We start from the raw sequence: 14814 nt of genomic DNA, 5'->3' as shown, positions 1-14814 counted from the left end.
ATAGGTGTCAACTCTTCTCTGAATATTTGATAGAATTCTCCAGTGAAGCCATCAGGGCCAGGGCTTTTGTTTGTGGGAAGTTTTTATGACCTGTTCAGTTTCTTCCCTTGTTATGGGTCTGTTCAAGTTTTCTATTTCTGAGTGGGATAATTTAGGTGGGTCTTGTGATTCTAGAATCTTGTCCATCTCTTCTAGGTTCTCAAATCTATTGGTGTTTTTCATAATATTCTGTCAGTATTTTTATTGTTAGTTCTGTTGTGATGACACCGTTTTCGTTTACAATTCTTGTGATTTGGGTCTTCTTCTTTTCTTTTGTTAGGTCTGCCAATGGTTTATCAATTTTATTAATCTTTACGAAGAATTAGCTCTTTGTTTTGTTTATTTTCTCTATGTTCTTTTTGTTTTCTGTTTCATTTATTTCTGCTGTGATCTTTATTATTTCCTTGCTTCTAGATACGGTAGGATTCTTTTGTTGTTCTATTTCTAGTTGTTGGAGTTTGATGAGTTAGAGTGTTGATTTTGTTTTTTTCCTCTTTTTTGATGTATGCATTTATTGCTATAAACAGTCCTCTGAGTACTGCTTTCGATGTGTCCCATAGGGTATGATGTATCTTCATTCTCATTAGTTTCTAGGAATTTTTTTATTTCAGATTTTATCTGTTCTGTAACCCAATATTTTTTAAGCAGTGAGTTGTTCAGCTTCCATATATTTGATGCTTTTTCCTTGCTCTTCCTATTATTAATTTCTAGTTTTATAGCATTGTGGTCCGAGAAGATGCTTTGCAGTATTTCAATGCTTTTGAATTTATTGATGGTTGTTTTATGTCCTAGCATATGGTCTATTCTGGAGAAGGATCCATGTGCACTGGAAAAGAATGTGAATTGTGTTTTTGTTGGGTGAAGTGCTCTACATATGTCTATGAGTTCCGGTTTGTTCATTATACTGTTAAGTTCTTCTGTATCCTTGTTGAGTTTTTTTCCCGTTGAGCTGTCCCTTCTTGAAAGTGTTGTGTTAAAGTCTCCTACTACTATTGTGGAGTTGTCTGTTAGCCTTTTTAATTAAGTTAATATTTGCTTCACATATTTGGATCACTTTCATTGGGTGCATAAATATTTATTATTGAATATCTTCTTTGTCAGTTGACCCTTTAAGCATCATATAATGCCCCTCCTTGTGTCTTAATATGCTTTTCACTTTAATGTCTGTTTTATCAGAAATCATAATTGCTACCCTGGACTTTTTTTGGTTTCCACTGGCTTTGTATATTCTTTTCCATCCTTTAACTCTTAATTTGTTTTTATCTTTGTGTCTAAGGTGTGTCTCTTGTAGGCAGCATATTGATGGGTCTTCTTTTCTTATACATCTGCCACTCTTTTTCTCTTGATAGGTGCATTTAGTCCATTCACATTGAGTGTAATTAGTGATAGGTATGCGTTGATTGGTGTCATCCTGTTATGTTTTTTTGTCGTGTAGTTGGTGTTTCTTTGGTCTGTGTACATTTCTGTGCTGAGTTCAATTTGTTGGCTAATGCTTTCTCCCTTTTCTACTTTGTATTTGGTTTTGTGTTTATTAAGCCCATATGCTTTCCTTCCTTCTGGATTTGCTTAGAGGAATTGTTACTTTTCTCTGTGGTTACCTTGGATATATACATTTTTAGAACAGTGCGGGCTGCAAAGACATTGTCGCCTTTTCCTCTCCCTTTGAGGGTCTGTACCTGGAAGTATTATTCCCTCTGATAGGTTAGTTGCTGTTATTGTATGCTGATTTAGTTCCTTGGTTTTTAAGATAGAATGTTTTATGGTCTTATTATGAGTATCTATTTCTGGTTTGGTTTTAGAGTTGATGTCACATATCCTGGTTTTGTTGATCTCTGTTGTGGGTTCTCAATTGGTAGGACTTCCTTAAGCATTTCTTGTAGGGTTGGTCTGGTTTTCACAAAGTCTCTTAATTTCTGTTTATCTGAGAATGCCTTGATTTTGCCCTCATATTTGATGGATAATTTGGCTGGATGTAGGATTCTTGGTTGGAAGTTCTTTTCCTTCAGAGTTTTATATATGCCGTCACATTGCCTTCTTGCTTGCATGGTTTCTGCTAAGTAATCGAAGCTCAGCCTAACTGTTTGATTATTATAAGTAATATTTCTTTTTTCCCAGGCAGCTCTCAAAATTTTTTCTTTGTTTTTGGTTTTGGAAAGTTTGATTATCATATGCCTCGGTGTTTTTCTTTTGGGATCTATCTTATGTGGGGTTCTATGAGCTTCTTGGACAAGTATCTTTTCTCCTTCATGATATGGGGGAAGTTTTCTGTTAGCAGGTCTTCCACAATTTTCTTGGTGGTCTTTTTCGCATCTTCTTGTTCTGGAATTCCAATGAGTCTTATATTGTTTCATCTCATGTCATCGCATTTAATTCTTAGGTTCCCTTCATTTTTCTTAAATCTTTGTTTTGATTTTTCTTTATACAGGCTAGTGTCCAGGGATTTGTCTTCTAATTGGTATATGCGTTCTTCAGCCAGTTCTAATCTCTTTTGACCTTGTACTGTGTTGTGTAGTTCTGTCATTTTGGTGCTCATGCTCTGCATATCAATAGACATCTTCTGCATTTCTAACTGCTGTTTTTGTATGAGTTCTGATTGTGATTAATCTTAATATTCTGTTCCTCAATGATTTTCCTGAGTTTTCCAGGGAACTATCTGTGTTCTCCTTGTTTCTATTTGGGGTTTCCTTAGGCTCTTGTATAGCTCTATAAACATATCTTTTAAATTCCTTCTTGGACAATTCTATTGCCTCCTCTTCCTCCATGTATAATGAGACCTTTGTGGTTTTGCTTCTAATGCCTTGTCCTGTTTTTTTGTTTGATTTGAGGTTGCCTGTTGTTTCCAAGACATTTTGAGGTTGTCTTTAACCACTGGTTACGTGTTGATTTGTTTTGTCTTGGTTTTATGGTTTAATATTTTGAAAAGGTGAAGCTGGTGTATTTTATTTTATTATTGATTCAGGTATGCCGGGTCGCTCTGCAGTTGTCTTTGTGATGGTGGAATCACTGTGTGGAATGTGGATATGTGTTTCTGTTTGTTGTAAAGAGGGTTTAGAGTTCGAACCGGGAGGTTTTATGTTGGCTGAATATGTTTTTTTCTATTGAATGAGTGAAGTTATTGGCAGAGAAGGGTGGGAGTGGAAGAAGGAAAGCTTGCTGTTGTTAGGGTTGGTTTCTAGGGCTTTGAGCAGGCTGCTACTGATGACATCGTACTGTTAATTACAAGCCTGTGACTCAATTTCAGATAAGATTCCTGTTGTTACGGTGTTGCCACTTTCCGCCATGCTCAGACACACGCAAAGACCCCGCTTCGGAGGTCTTTCGGTGCCAAAAAGCTAATCCAAGGCTAATTCCTGGGTCCGCACTTAGCCTCGTATTCCTCTCTCTCCACCCTGTCTGCCCGCACCGCTGGCCCAATCTGCCCAGACCACGAATGGCTCGGGAGTTTGTGATACTACCCACCTGTGGCGCCAAAGATGCGCATGGTTTCAGCTGTGCTGGAGTCAGGAGAGTGCCTGCTAGTAATCTGTGGTCCCAATATCAGTGACAAAGATAAGCACAGACCTCTCAATGCCACCCAAGCTGACCCAAGCCCACTTGGTGACCCGCTGAGGGGGGAGCGAGCTCACCCTCCTGGACCACCAGTGAGCTCTCTGTTTGGGTTTCAGTGGTGTTGCGTGCACCCATTTGCACCTAACTGACCCAAGTTACTGATAAAATCAGATGCTAAAGGTAGATCCTTGGGGTGTTTGCTGGTATGTTAGTGTGGTCACTGGTATGCTGATATGGGTGTCTTCTGCCTTATCCCAGGGAGGTCTCAGGTGGCCGTCCTCATCTGCCAGTCACTCCCACAGGAAAGTCTCCAATGGCCTCTCTTGGCTGCCCATCCACCCTCTGCTGGGTAGATCTTCCTTAATTTCTTTCCCTGTGCCTTTACTCTAATTCTACTTCTTTGTGTTTAGTGCACTCTGATTCTTTGAGCTGTTCAGAGCACCATAATCCCCAATTCAAACTGCTGTACCTAGTTTTTCAAGCACTACGATGCTGGAGGGAAATAGCGTGGTGATTACTGATGAGTCCATTTTGAATCCTTAAATTATGTTTTTAAGGAATTGTTAATGTCAGGTCAGAATCTTTAAAAGCATTAATAAAAGTGAATTTAAAGAAAATAAATCCTCTAAGCCAAAATCTGATTAGGCAGCTAATTTTCAATGCCACATTATTCTTTTACAGCAAAAATAACTTTTTAATTTTAATTTTGGGGAAAGTTTCTACTTTTATTGTACTTTATTATTTTTATCATTCATTTTTTATTACTAACCTTCTTCATCATTCCAAAGCACACAGATTCTTTCTTGACTTCCTGTAGTTCTTACTCTTCGCAGAATTGATTTGTCCCCTTGACGTCTCTTGTATAGTTTACTTATGTCTTTTAAAGTGTGCCCCCCCCTTTTTGTTTATATATGTGTGTAAGCATCTTGGGGACAACAACAAAATAGCTGAAATTTCTTTGCCTGCCTGTTACTGGGCATAATATAAAATCATGTAAGACAGATATTTTTAAAACCTGAGATTAATCCATTTAACTGTTTTGATTCTTCTCCTCTCCACCTTTTCCAGCTTTTCTATAACCTTTAAAAAGAATGTAAGACTATAAAACTTTACTTAAGTAGAAGTCTTTATTGATATTTCACCTGGCTTCCGTGACCATATCCCAGCAGATTTTTATTATCCCTCTGAACTATCATAGCACCATATATAAATGTCTGTCATAAACCTTGTCTCAGAGTTTTATTATTTTGTTTTGTGCCTGTTTTCCAGTAGATTTGAGTGTTCCTTGAGAGTAAGAATAATTATGTATTATTTATCCTGATATCCTCAGTGCCTAAAACCATGCTAACCAATGTAGGTAATCAATAAATGTTCGTTGACTGAATAAAATAATTTAATAAAAGAAGTTTCTCAGGTGTAATTTCTTTTAGGTAAGTTTCATCTGATTTCCAAATTAGGAAGAGTGGAAAAAAGTGTAGAAGCTCATAGTGGAGCAGTACTTGCAGGAAGATGGAATTATGAAGGAACAGCATTGGTTACAGGTAAGTTATCTTCAGAAATGACATTTTAAATGAATTTGTTTAAAGAAAATTTTCCAAAGGAAAAGAATATTTTCATTTAACAATTGTCTTTCACTGTCTAATGGCAAATAATTGGTACAAATTTGCTCTAGACTGCTATATAAATGTTATCATTAAGAATGTCATATTAATTACTAGTTTTCTTTGTGACTTATGGAGAATGTTCTGTCAAAGAAAGCTTTGGTAGTTGAGTATAGAGAAAATATCCTAATTTAACTGATTTTTACCCTCTTACACATCCCATCCCCTGCCTTACTCCAGGGATTGCCATCTTCATCTATTGTATTATGTCTTGTTACATAATAAATTATGCAACTTAATATAATAAACATACGTTTTCTCACAGTTTCTATGGGTCAGGAAGCAGTTTAGCTAGGTGATTTTGTCTGGCTCAATCTATAATGCTGTTGCAGTCAAGATGTTAGATTGTGCCACAGTCATGAAGGCTTGTCTGGAGTCTGGAGTATTGGCTTCCAAGATGGCTCACTTATATAGCTATTGGTAAGAGGCAATAATAGTTCCTCACTGTCTGTTGTCAGGAGACCTCAGTTTCTTGCCATACAAGCCTGTGCATAGGGCTGCTTGAGTGTTCTCATAATATGGCAGCCTGGTCTTCTAGAGTGAATAATCCAAGAGAGAGCAAGATTGAAACCACTGTATATTTTATTACACCCCCTCAGAAGTCATATCCCATCATTTCCAGTACATGCTATTCACTAGCAAGTCACTAAGTAAAATGCACACTCATGAAGAAGGGAAATAAGTTCCAGCGCTTGAAGGAGGAATAGTGAAGAATTTATGGACATGTTTTAAAACCATCATGTCTGTCCTCTAGGCCTTCTCTAGAACTTTTCTCAGTGAGCTCTCCCTTTTCTCACCTATATCTTTAACTTCTTCTTTTCCAGTGGTTGGTTTTTGAGCATATAAATGTGTTCAGATGTTGCCCGTTTTAAAAATTAAGCAAAAAGAAAGAAACATCTCTCTCTTAAGGCAGCAACTTTCTCTAGCTACAGCTTCCTCTTTTTTTCCTTCTCTTTTTTAGCTGATCTGTTTAAAAAAGTATTCTACTACTTCATTCAATCCCCAACTCACTGGAATTTGGCTGCAACTCTTATTACACTGAAAGCACTTTTGTTAGAATTTGAAAATGAGATTGTAGTGAAAATGAAAGCATTATTTGAATAAAGTAATTAAGTCTTCTAAGGTTGAAGGGAAAAAATACAATTTTAGTCATGGAAGTTAGGCTATTTTGATAAAATTATTTCAAAGTAATTCATATTAAATCCTACAGTAATGAAGCGTTCTGTCATTTAATTAGGGTAATTTTTTTTCCTTTTTTTTTTTTATTGTGATTTGGGTGAAAATTTACAGAGCAAATTCACTTTCCATACAGCAGTTCACACACACTTTGTCTCCTGACATTGACCATAATTTACCACAATGCAACAGCTCCCCTCCTACTTCCTCCTGATAATTACCTCTTCCCTGTGTTCATCCCTCCATGCACTCCTTCCCCCTGAGCTGTCTCCAGGTGCATAAGCAGCCCTTCTTTCTCCCATGATTGTTCTCTCCAAGGAGTGTATCTACCTGAGGTAAATGTTCAACTCATATGCCAGGCTGTTGTTTGGCTGGAAGCCACAGGTGCTGGTTCATTTCCAGACCTGAAGGGCAGCTAGGGGCCATAGTCTCAGTGGTTCCACCAGGCTCTATGCGACCAGCAAACCTGGTCACCCCCCTGTTTTTTTTCTCCAAATGATTTTGAGTTTTGTTCCATATTGTTCTCCTTCTCTATTCCAGGATCTCCTACATAGATCCTTTTCCAAGTGGTTGACAGTAATAGCCGGGCACCATCTAGTTCTTCTGGTCTCACAGTTGTATAGGCTGCAGATTGGATGGTGTACTAGTTGCTAGGACTAATTGTTTCCATGAATTTTTTGTTTCCTTCATTCTTCTTTGCTCTGGATGAGGAGAGACCCATCGTTGCATCTAGATGGCAGCTTGCTAGCTTTTAAGATTCTTGTTACTACTCACCAAAGTAGGAGGTAGAACAATGTTTTGTGTAGTATGTTATGCCAATTGAGCTTGATGTCCCCTGTGACTATGGTCCCAAGCCCACAGGTTCAACTACTCAGTCCCTCTGGTAGCTGGCTGTGACCAAGCAGTGACTACAACCTTATCCCTTGTCAACTCTACTATACCTACTACTATACCTGAGAATTTAGATCATACACATAAACTTATGGGACCATTGTCTGCCAACCCTATACATGTTATTGGGTACACTCCCCACTTCATAGACATACCTAATAGTTCAGCCTGTCCACCCATCTATCCACCTGTATACCCATGTTTGCCTTCATAGACAACACAGTACTATATGTGCAAAAGGGTTCATCTTTGTTGTCTGTACCTCCCATGTATCTCTCTATGTCTTTTTCTTCCTCAGTGCCACCATATTGATCACTCACTTTTGATACATTGCCCTTCTCTTCAATCAGGGTAAATTATTTTTGAATCTTAAATATGCGTTAATATAGTACTGTTCAGTCAGAATAAGGCCAGGAGCTGACTGTGGAATAGATAGACCATCAGTTGTTTATATGCAAGTTCATGTGAAGCTGAAGAAAATTAAAACAAGTCCACAACAGCCAAAATATGACCTTGATAATATCCCACCTATATTTAGAGACCATCTGAAGAATAGATTTGATGCATTGAACATGAATGACCAAAGACTAGTGCAAATTGTGGGTTGATATCAATAATATCATACATGAAGAGACAGGACATACATTAAACAGATGAGACAAGAAGAAAAGACTAAAATGGATGTCAGAAGAGACTCTGAAACTTCTTTAATGGAGAGTAAAGTGAATGGAAGAAATGATGAAATAAAACAGCTAAAGAGAAAATTTCAAAGAGCAGCTTGAGAAGACAAAGTATAATGAAATATGCAAAGATGTAGAATTAGAAAGCCAAAAGAGAGGAACACCCTTGGCATTTCTCAAGGTGAAAGAACTGAAAGAAAAATTCAAGCCTCAAGTTGCAATATTGAAGGATTCTATGGACATTAAAAGGAGATAGAAGGAATATAGGGTCATTGTACCAAAAAAGAATTAGTTGACATTTAACCATTTCAGGAAGTAGCATATAATCAAGAACTGATTGGTATTGTAGGAAGAAATCCAAGCTGCACTCAAGGAATTGATGAAAAATAAGGCCCCAGGAATTGACAGAATACCCAATGAGACGTTTCAACAAATGGATGCAGTTCAAAAGAGGTGCACTCATTTATGACAAGTAATTTGGAAGATAGCTACCTGACTAACCAACTGGTGGAAATCCGTATACATGACCATTGCAAAGAAAGGTGATCCAACAGAATGTGGAAATTATCGAACAATATCATTAATATCATACACAAGTGAAATTTTGCTGAAGATAATTCAAAAATGGTTATAATAGTACATTGATAGTGAACTGCCAGAAATTCAAGCTGGATTCAGAACAGGGTATGGAATGATAGCTATTATTACTGATGTCAGATGGATCTTGACTGAAAGCAAGGAATACCAGAAAGGTGTTACCTGTGTTTTATTGACTATGCAAAGGCATTTGACTATGTGGATTATCACAAGTTGTGAATAACATTGAGAAGAATGGGAATTCCAAAACATTTAATTGTGTTCATGAGGAAACTGTACATACACCAGGAGGCAATCGTTCAAACAGAACAAGGGGATACTGCATGGTTTAAAATCAAGAAGGGAGTGTGTCAGGGTTGTATCCTTTCACCATACTTATTCAGTCTGTATGCTGAGCAAACAGTCCGAGAAGCTGGACTATATGAAGAAGGACATGGCATCAGGATTGGAGGAAGACTCATTAACAACCTGCTGTATGCAGATGACACAACCTTGCTTGCTCAAAGTCAAGATGACTTGAAACATTTACTGAGGAAGATTAAAGACTACAGTCTGCAGTGTGGATTACACCTTAACATAAAACAAAAAGCCTCACAACTGGACCATTAAGCAGCATCACGATAAATGGAGAAAAGATTGAAGAATCACAGATTTCATTTTGCTTGGATCCACAATTAACACTCTTGGAAACAGCACTTGAGAGACAGATGATGTATTGCACTGGGCAAATCTGCTGAAAAAGATCTCTTTACACTGTTGAAGAGCAAAGATAGCTCTTTGAAGACTAAGGTGTGCCTGACACAAGCCATGGTATTTTTAATCACCTCATATGCATGTGAAAGCTGGACAGTAAATAAGGAAGATGGAAGAAGAATTGATGCAATTGCATGATACTGTTTGGGAAAAATACTGAAAATACCATAAACTATGAGTTGGAGCCAACTCAAGAGCATTTAACAACAATATAAATACTATTGATTCTTATATGCAAATTTAATGTTTAAATTTATTTTCTGTAAAAACTTGTGGTAGTTAAGTTTGTGTGCCAGCTTGGCTGGGCCTGGTTGGCTGGGCAGCTGGATGTAGTATTCCCCATGATGAGACTCGTAATCAACTTTATGGTAGAATCTACTGTGAGTAGCTGAGTAGCTGCCTTAGGGATATGATCTGCTTCCTGTATATAAGGAGAAGCCTAGCTTATGGCAAGGCTTAATAAATGAATGAATGAATGAATGAATGAATGTCTCTAGCATATGGCACACTTGAACCTTGCATGTAGCTGAGTTGTTCAGCAGCCTGCCGTGCTCTGCCAACCTTGGGGCTTTCAATGGACTTGAATTAATGGCCTGCTGTGTGGTTTGGTAACATCAGGACTGTGCCTTTTTTCTTATCAACCATGGGCTTGTCAGTCTCAGCAGCCAGCAGCTGTCTGAGTGAAGAAAAGCCTTTTGCTCCAGTGGGCTGGGAGCAGGAGACAGAGCTGAAGCCCAAGGTTGAGGGGCTTTCACCCAGCCCCTAGAGCCTGGTGGCACTTTGAACTCGGACTTAAAGCCTCCAAACTGTAAGAGAATAAACTCCTGTTTGTTAAGCCATCCCATGTGGTGTATTCCTGTCAGAGCAGTACTAGGTAACCAGAACAAAACTTAAATTTTTATTTATGTTTATGTATTTTTTTATTGTGGTTTAGGTGCAGATTTACAAAGCAGATTTGTTTTACATTCAACAGGTCATGAACATTTGATTTCACAGCCCTGATTGCAATTCCCATCCATAAAAAACTTTCTTTTCCTCTGCTGCCTGTGACCACCCCTTCCCTGTGCCCCTCTTATCCATGCATTCCTGTCTGTCCAGCTTTCTCTCTATCTGAATGCTATCCCTCTGATGTCTCATGGTTGATTTATCTAAGTTGTGCATCTCTCTAGGGTAAGTGGATACTTCTCCATGGGGTAGGTGTTCCGCATGTAGGTCTTTCTACTGTTGGGTTGAGAGCCAGTCCAGGGAAGTGAGTCTATTTCCAGGCCTGAAGGATAACCTGGGGCATAGTCTAGGGGTTTCCACCAGTCTCTGACCAGAAATTCTGGTCATTTTTGTGGTTTTGAATTCTGTTCTACATTTTTCTTCCCACTCTAACCAGGATCTCCAATGTTGATCCCTTTCTGAGTGGTTGGCATTGGTAGCCAGGTACCACATAGTTCTTCTGGTCTGAAGGTTGTGAAGGCTGAGGTCCTTGTGGTCCATCATATCTTTGGACTAATTATTTCCAAATGACTTTGATTTTCTTCACTCTTCTTTGCTCCAGGTGAGAGGAGACCGATAGTTGTATCTAAGATGGCCATTTGAAAGCTTTTAAGACCTCAGTCACTACTCATCCAAGTAGGATGGAGAGGAAGATTTTTATGTACTATGTTGTACCAATTGAGTATGATTTCCCCTGAGACTAAAAACATAAATTATTTTGTCTTTACAGTTGGAGAAGATGGACAAATAAAAATCTGGTCAAAGACTGGAATGCTAAGATCAACTTTAGCTCAGCAAGGTATGTTTTATGATCAGTAACTTTATTTTTTTTAAATTGTAGAATACAAAACATCTTACATTTTTCCTTACAGTCTAATACAATACTTGAAATTGATTTTAGTAACATTGAAAACCTGAAAAATTTGATTTCTTTTCATACTTTTCCCTCTTACTGTTAGACCATAGTAGCCATATTATTCTAGTCAAGAATTATAAGAAATACTCAAGGACTTTTCTCTTTATATAGTCTATATGAAGGTAGGGAGCTCTAGTAGCATAGTGCCTAAGGCACTTGACTGCTAACCAGAAGGCTGGTGGTTCAATCCCACCAGGCACTCCTCGGAAGGAAGGTTGAGCAATCTACTTCTGTAGTGATACTGCTTTGGAAACCCAGGGAGGGATCGCTGTGAGTCGGGTCCAACTCAATGGCACATAACAACAACAACAACACATATGAAGGTAATTATTGGTGGAATAATTCTAAAGTTTTTGAACTAGAATAGGGTTGTATTTTACATATGTAAATGATGTGAAAAACCTTGTAACATTAGCACCCTTTCTAAAATTTGTTGTACGTTTGGTTTCTATACTAATGGAAGGGAGCAGACATACTGATGATTCAAACTTATTAAAACCGAAAATTGTTTAGAGCATCTCCATGTTAATGGAAAGAAGGGACCATAGAGTCATTCCTATTGGGATTTAGACTACATGTGATTTTTTTTCCCCCTGTAGCAGATTTATTTTCCTAATTAGGTTTTATCTGAAAAAAAATAAAGCAGTTTTAGTGTTGAGCTGAGCACATAGAAGCTATTCTCTGGGAATAGGTTGCCAAAAACTTACATTCTTTAGAATTATAAAGTTATATTGTGAAGCCTCTATAAAAACAGACCTTCCAAAATTTTATTTTTAAATTGTTTTTATTTTTAAGATAATAATAAAATTACTTACCATTTCTTTTATCTAAATATTAACCAATTGTTAACCAAGGTAAACAGAAGTATTAGGTGGTGCTTATCTCCTAAGTTTAATTCTTTGCTACATATAACTTTCAAGTGGAATATTATGAGAGAAAATTCAGAGTTCATGGGAACATTCATGGGTGAATTTTAGTTAGAAAAATGTCAATTTATTGTTATTTTATTAATAAAATGTACCTTTAAAAAATAAATCTTACTATAATCTTTTAGTGGACATAAAGATTTACTTTGGCATTATAAATTTTTCTGCTTGGCTAGTTATTTGGCATTCTCACTGTGGTGTCTGATTTATGAGCAGTTGACAGAATTCTTCCAGTGACCACTGTTCCATTGGAAGAGCTGTGGGAATTCTTACTAGTGGTATTGGCGGGGGTTGTAGTTGTTTTCATCTTTTGGTGCTGCTGAGATACATCCTTTTTCTGTTTTCTTCCTTCTACTGAGTTGGTTTCCTATAATGACACAGATCTTCAGAGAAATTGTGAAAGCTTATCTCACTATTTACCTGTCTTGGTTTGCTAGTGCTGCTACAACAGAAATACCACAAGTGGATTGTTTGAAAAATAAGAATTTATTCTCTTGCAGTTTAGGATGCTAGAAGTCTGTGTTAGACTGGGTTCTCTAGAGAAACAAAAACCAGCAAAGTCTATATATATAAAGAGAGAGAAAGAAATTTATCTTAGGAAAATGGCTCACAAATGTATAGTAGCTGGCAAGTCCAAAGTCCCTGGAGGAAATGTCGGGCTGGAGGCAGCCTTAGGTTCTGCAACCACAGAGGGCCGAGAAACTCAAGGCTGGCAGGCAGTATAGTGGCTGTTGACTCCAATGAAAGACAAATCCAAGATCTCCAGGCTGTTCACTCACGGAAGGTTGTAGGCAGCACACCAGAGTCCTGATCCACAGAAGAATGTCTCTCTTCCCAGGATGTCCCTGGATATCCTGGAAGCAGGCCACACCCCTAGGAAAACTCTCCTTGGCAGATAGGCCACTCAGAACACAGTCATCTGATCCCATCATGGGAACAACCACACAGAACTGGGGTCCAGCCAAGTTGACACACAGCTCCATCATTCACAAAGTCCAAATTCAGAGTCCTGGCTTTAGGGCCTAGGTGAAGACCCCTTGACCTTGGGTTTCAGCTCTGCCGCTTGTTCCAGGACCGCTGGAACTAGAGGTGTTTCCTAACTCAGGCAGGTGCATTACAGCAGGTCCCTGGTTCAAGTCCAAGTCCAAGGACAAGCCCAAGTCCAAGAACAAGCCCAAGATTAACAGGCAACATGGCAGACCACTGGTTCACTCAGCCAAATGCAGGATCCGGATGTGCGAAAAGCTCAAGCCTTTTCTCCAAGCTCTTCCATACATACTGGAAGCAGGCCACACCCCAAAGGCAGCTCCCTTTCCACTGGTTAATGTCTTACAGTACATTCTGCCATGGAGGTGATTACAATCTCATCATTGGGAATAACTACATCCAGCTGCCAAGCTACACAAAACTATGGCCCTGCCAAGTTGACACACTACTTTAACTGCCACACCACCAGAGAAGATCTGAAATATTGCCTGAGATCCCTTACCAGTGTCCTCTTAAGGCTTCTTCCATTTCCTTAAATCTTCCCAATCATCTCCTTTCCTTTCACTACACTTTGGTCTATCCTTTCAGGCTTTCCAAAGTACAAAGTTGAAACTTGGAATAAGTTTTAAATATATATGATATAAATCATAGAGGCTAGGTTATATAGTGCTGCTAATTCAGTACTATAGTTTACTTAGGAGCCCTGGTGGTTAAGTGCTCATCTGCTAACCTAAAGGTTGGTGATTTGAATCCACCACACCCTCCATAGAAGAAAGATATGGTGTAAAGATTTACAGGCTAGGACACCCTAAGAAGCAGTTCTACTCTGTCCTGTAGGGTTGCTATGAGTTGGAAGTGACTCCATGGCAATGGATTTTTGATGAGATAGCTTATCATATATATGTATATGGAAACCAAACTTACTATTTTACTCTCATGGAGAAAATGTATTCGGAATTTCCAAACTTGCAGAGGCAGTTTGAAAGCACAATATGTTGATAAATTAAAGACTGTGTAAATCAGTTACAAGTAAGTTGTTAAGGCCTGTTGCCTAATGTAGAACACTAGCATGGTACAGGCCTGACATTAAAAATCAATGGACTTTTCACATTTTACATACAGATAAAGACTTCCAGTTCTTCTTGAAAAGATTGGAACATCTGGTAACACTGACCTGCTTTCTTGCATTAATACAAACAGTTAAGTAATGGCTACTTCTTATTTACTGGCATTTTATTTTTTAAAATTTTAAAATTTTATTTTATTGTGCTTTAGGTGCAAGTTTACAGAGCAGAGTTTGTTTTACATTCAACATTTCATGTACATTTAGTTTCACTCCCCAATTATCATCCCCAACCCTAACCCAGTCTCCTCCCTTCCCCAACCAGTAAGCCCCTCCCCCCTCATGCCTCTCCTAGTTATGCACTCCTGTGTGTCCTGCATTTCCTCTGTGTGAATGTTGCCCCTCTGGTGCCCCATGGTCGATTGCTCCAAGGGATGCATCTCCATAGAGTATGTGGGTGCATCACCCTGGGTTGAGTGGTCTGCACGTACATCTTGTTTACTATTGGGCTGAGAGCCAGCCCCTGGGAGTGTGTGAATGAGTGAGTGATTTATTTATTTATATATAAATCTTTCTCTCTCTCTCTCTCTCT

The 14814-nt window shown here is 38.4% G+C and overlaps 1 protein-coding gene across 1 annotated transcript in view; it reads left to right on the top strand.

Annotated features, from left to right (window-relative positions):
• IFT80 (intraflagellar transport 80) overlaps positions 1–14814 on the top strand; it is a 259541-nt gene that overhangs the window by 36026 nt on the left and 208701 nt on the right. Inside the window, exons 3-4 of the mRNA XM_007948772.1 lie at positions 5019–5129; positions 11061–11129. Of these exons, the coding sequence (XP_007946963.1) occupies positions 5019–5129; positions 11061–11129 (180 nt within the window). The remainder of the gene's footprint in view (positions 1–5018; positions 5130–11060; positions 11130–14814) is intronic.

The sequence above is a fragment of the Orycteropus afer genome, unplaced genomic scaffold (genome assembly GCF_000298275.1).
Source record: "Orycteropus afer afer isolate SDZICR_OR568_19922 unplaced genomic scaffold, OryAfe1.0 scaffold00223, whole genome shotgun sequence".
In the NCBI taxonomy this organism is placed as follows: domain Eukaryota; kingdom Metazoa; phylum Chordata; class Mammalia; order Tubulidentata; family Orycteropodidae; genus Orycteropus; species Orycteropus afer.
This window is presented reverse-complemented; position numbering and strand designations above follow the sequence as displayed.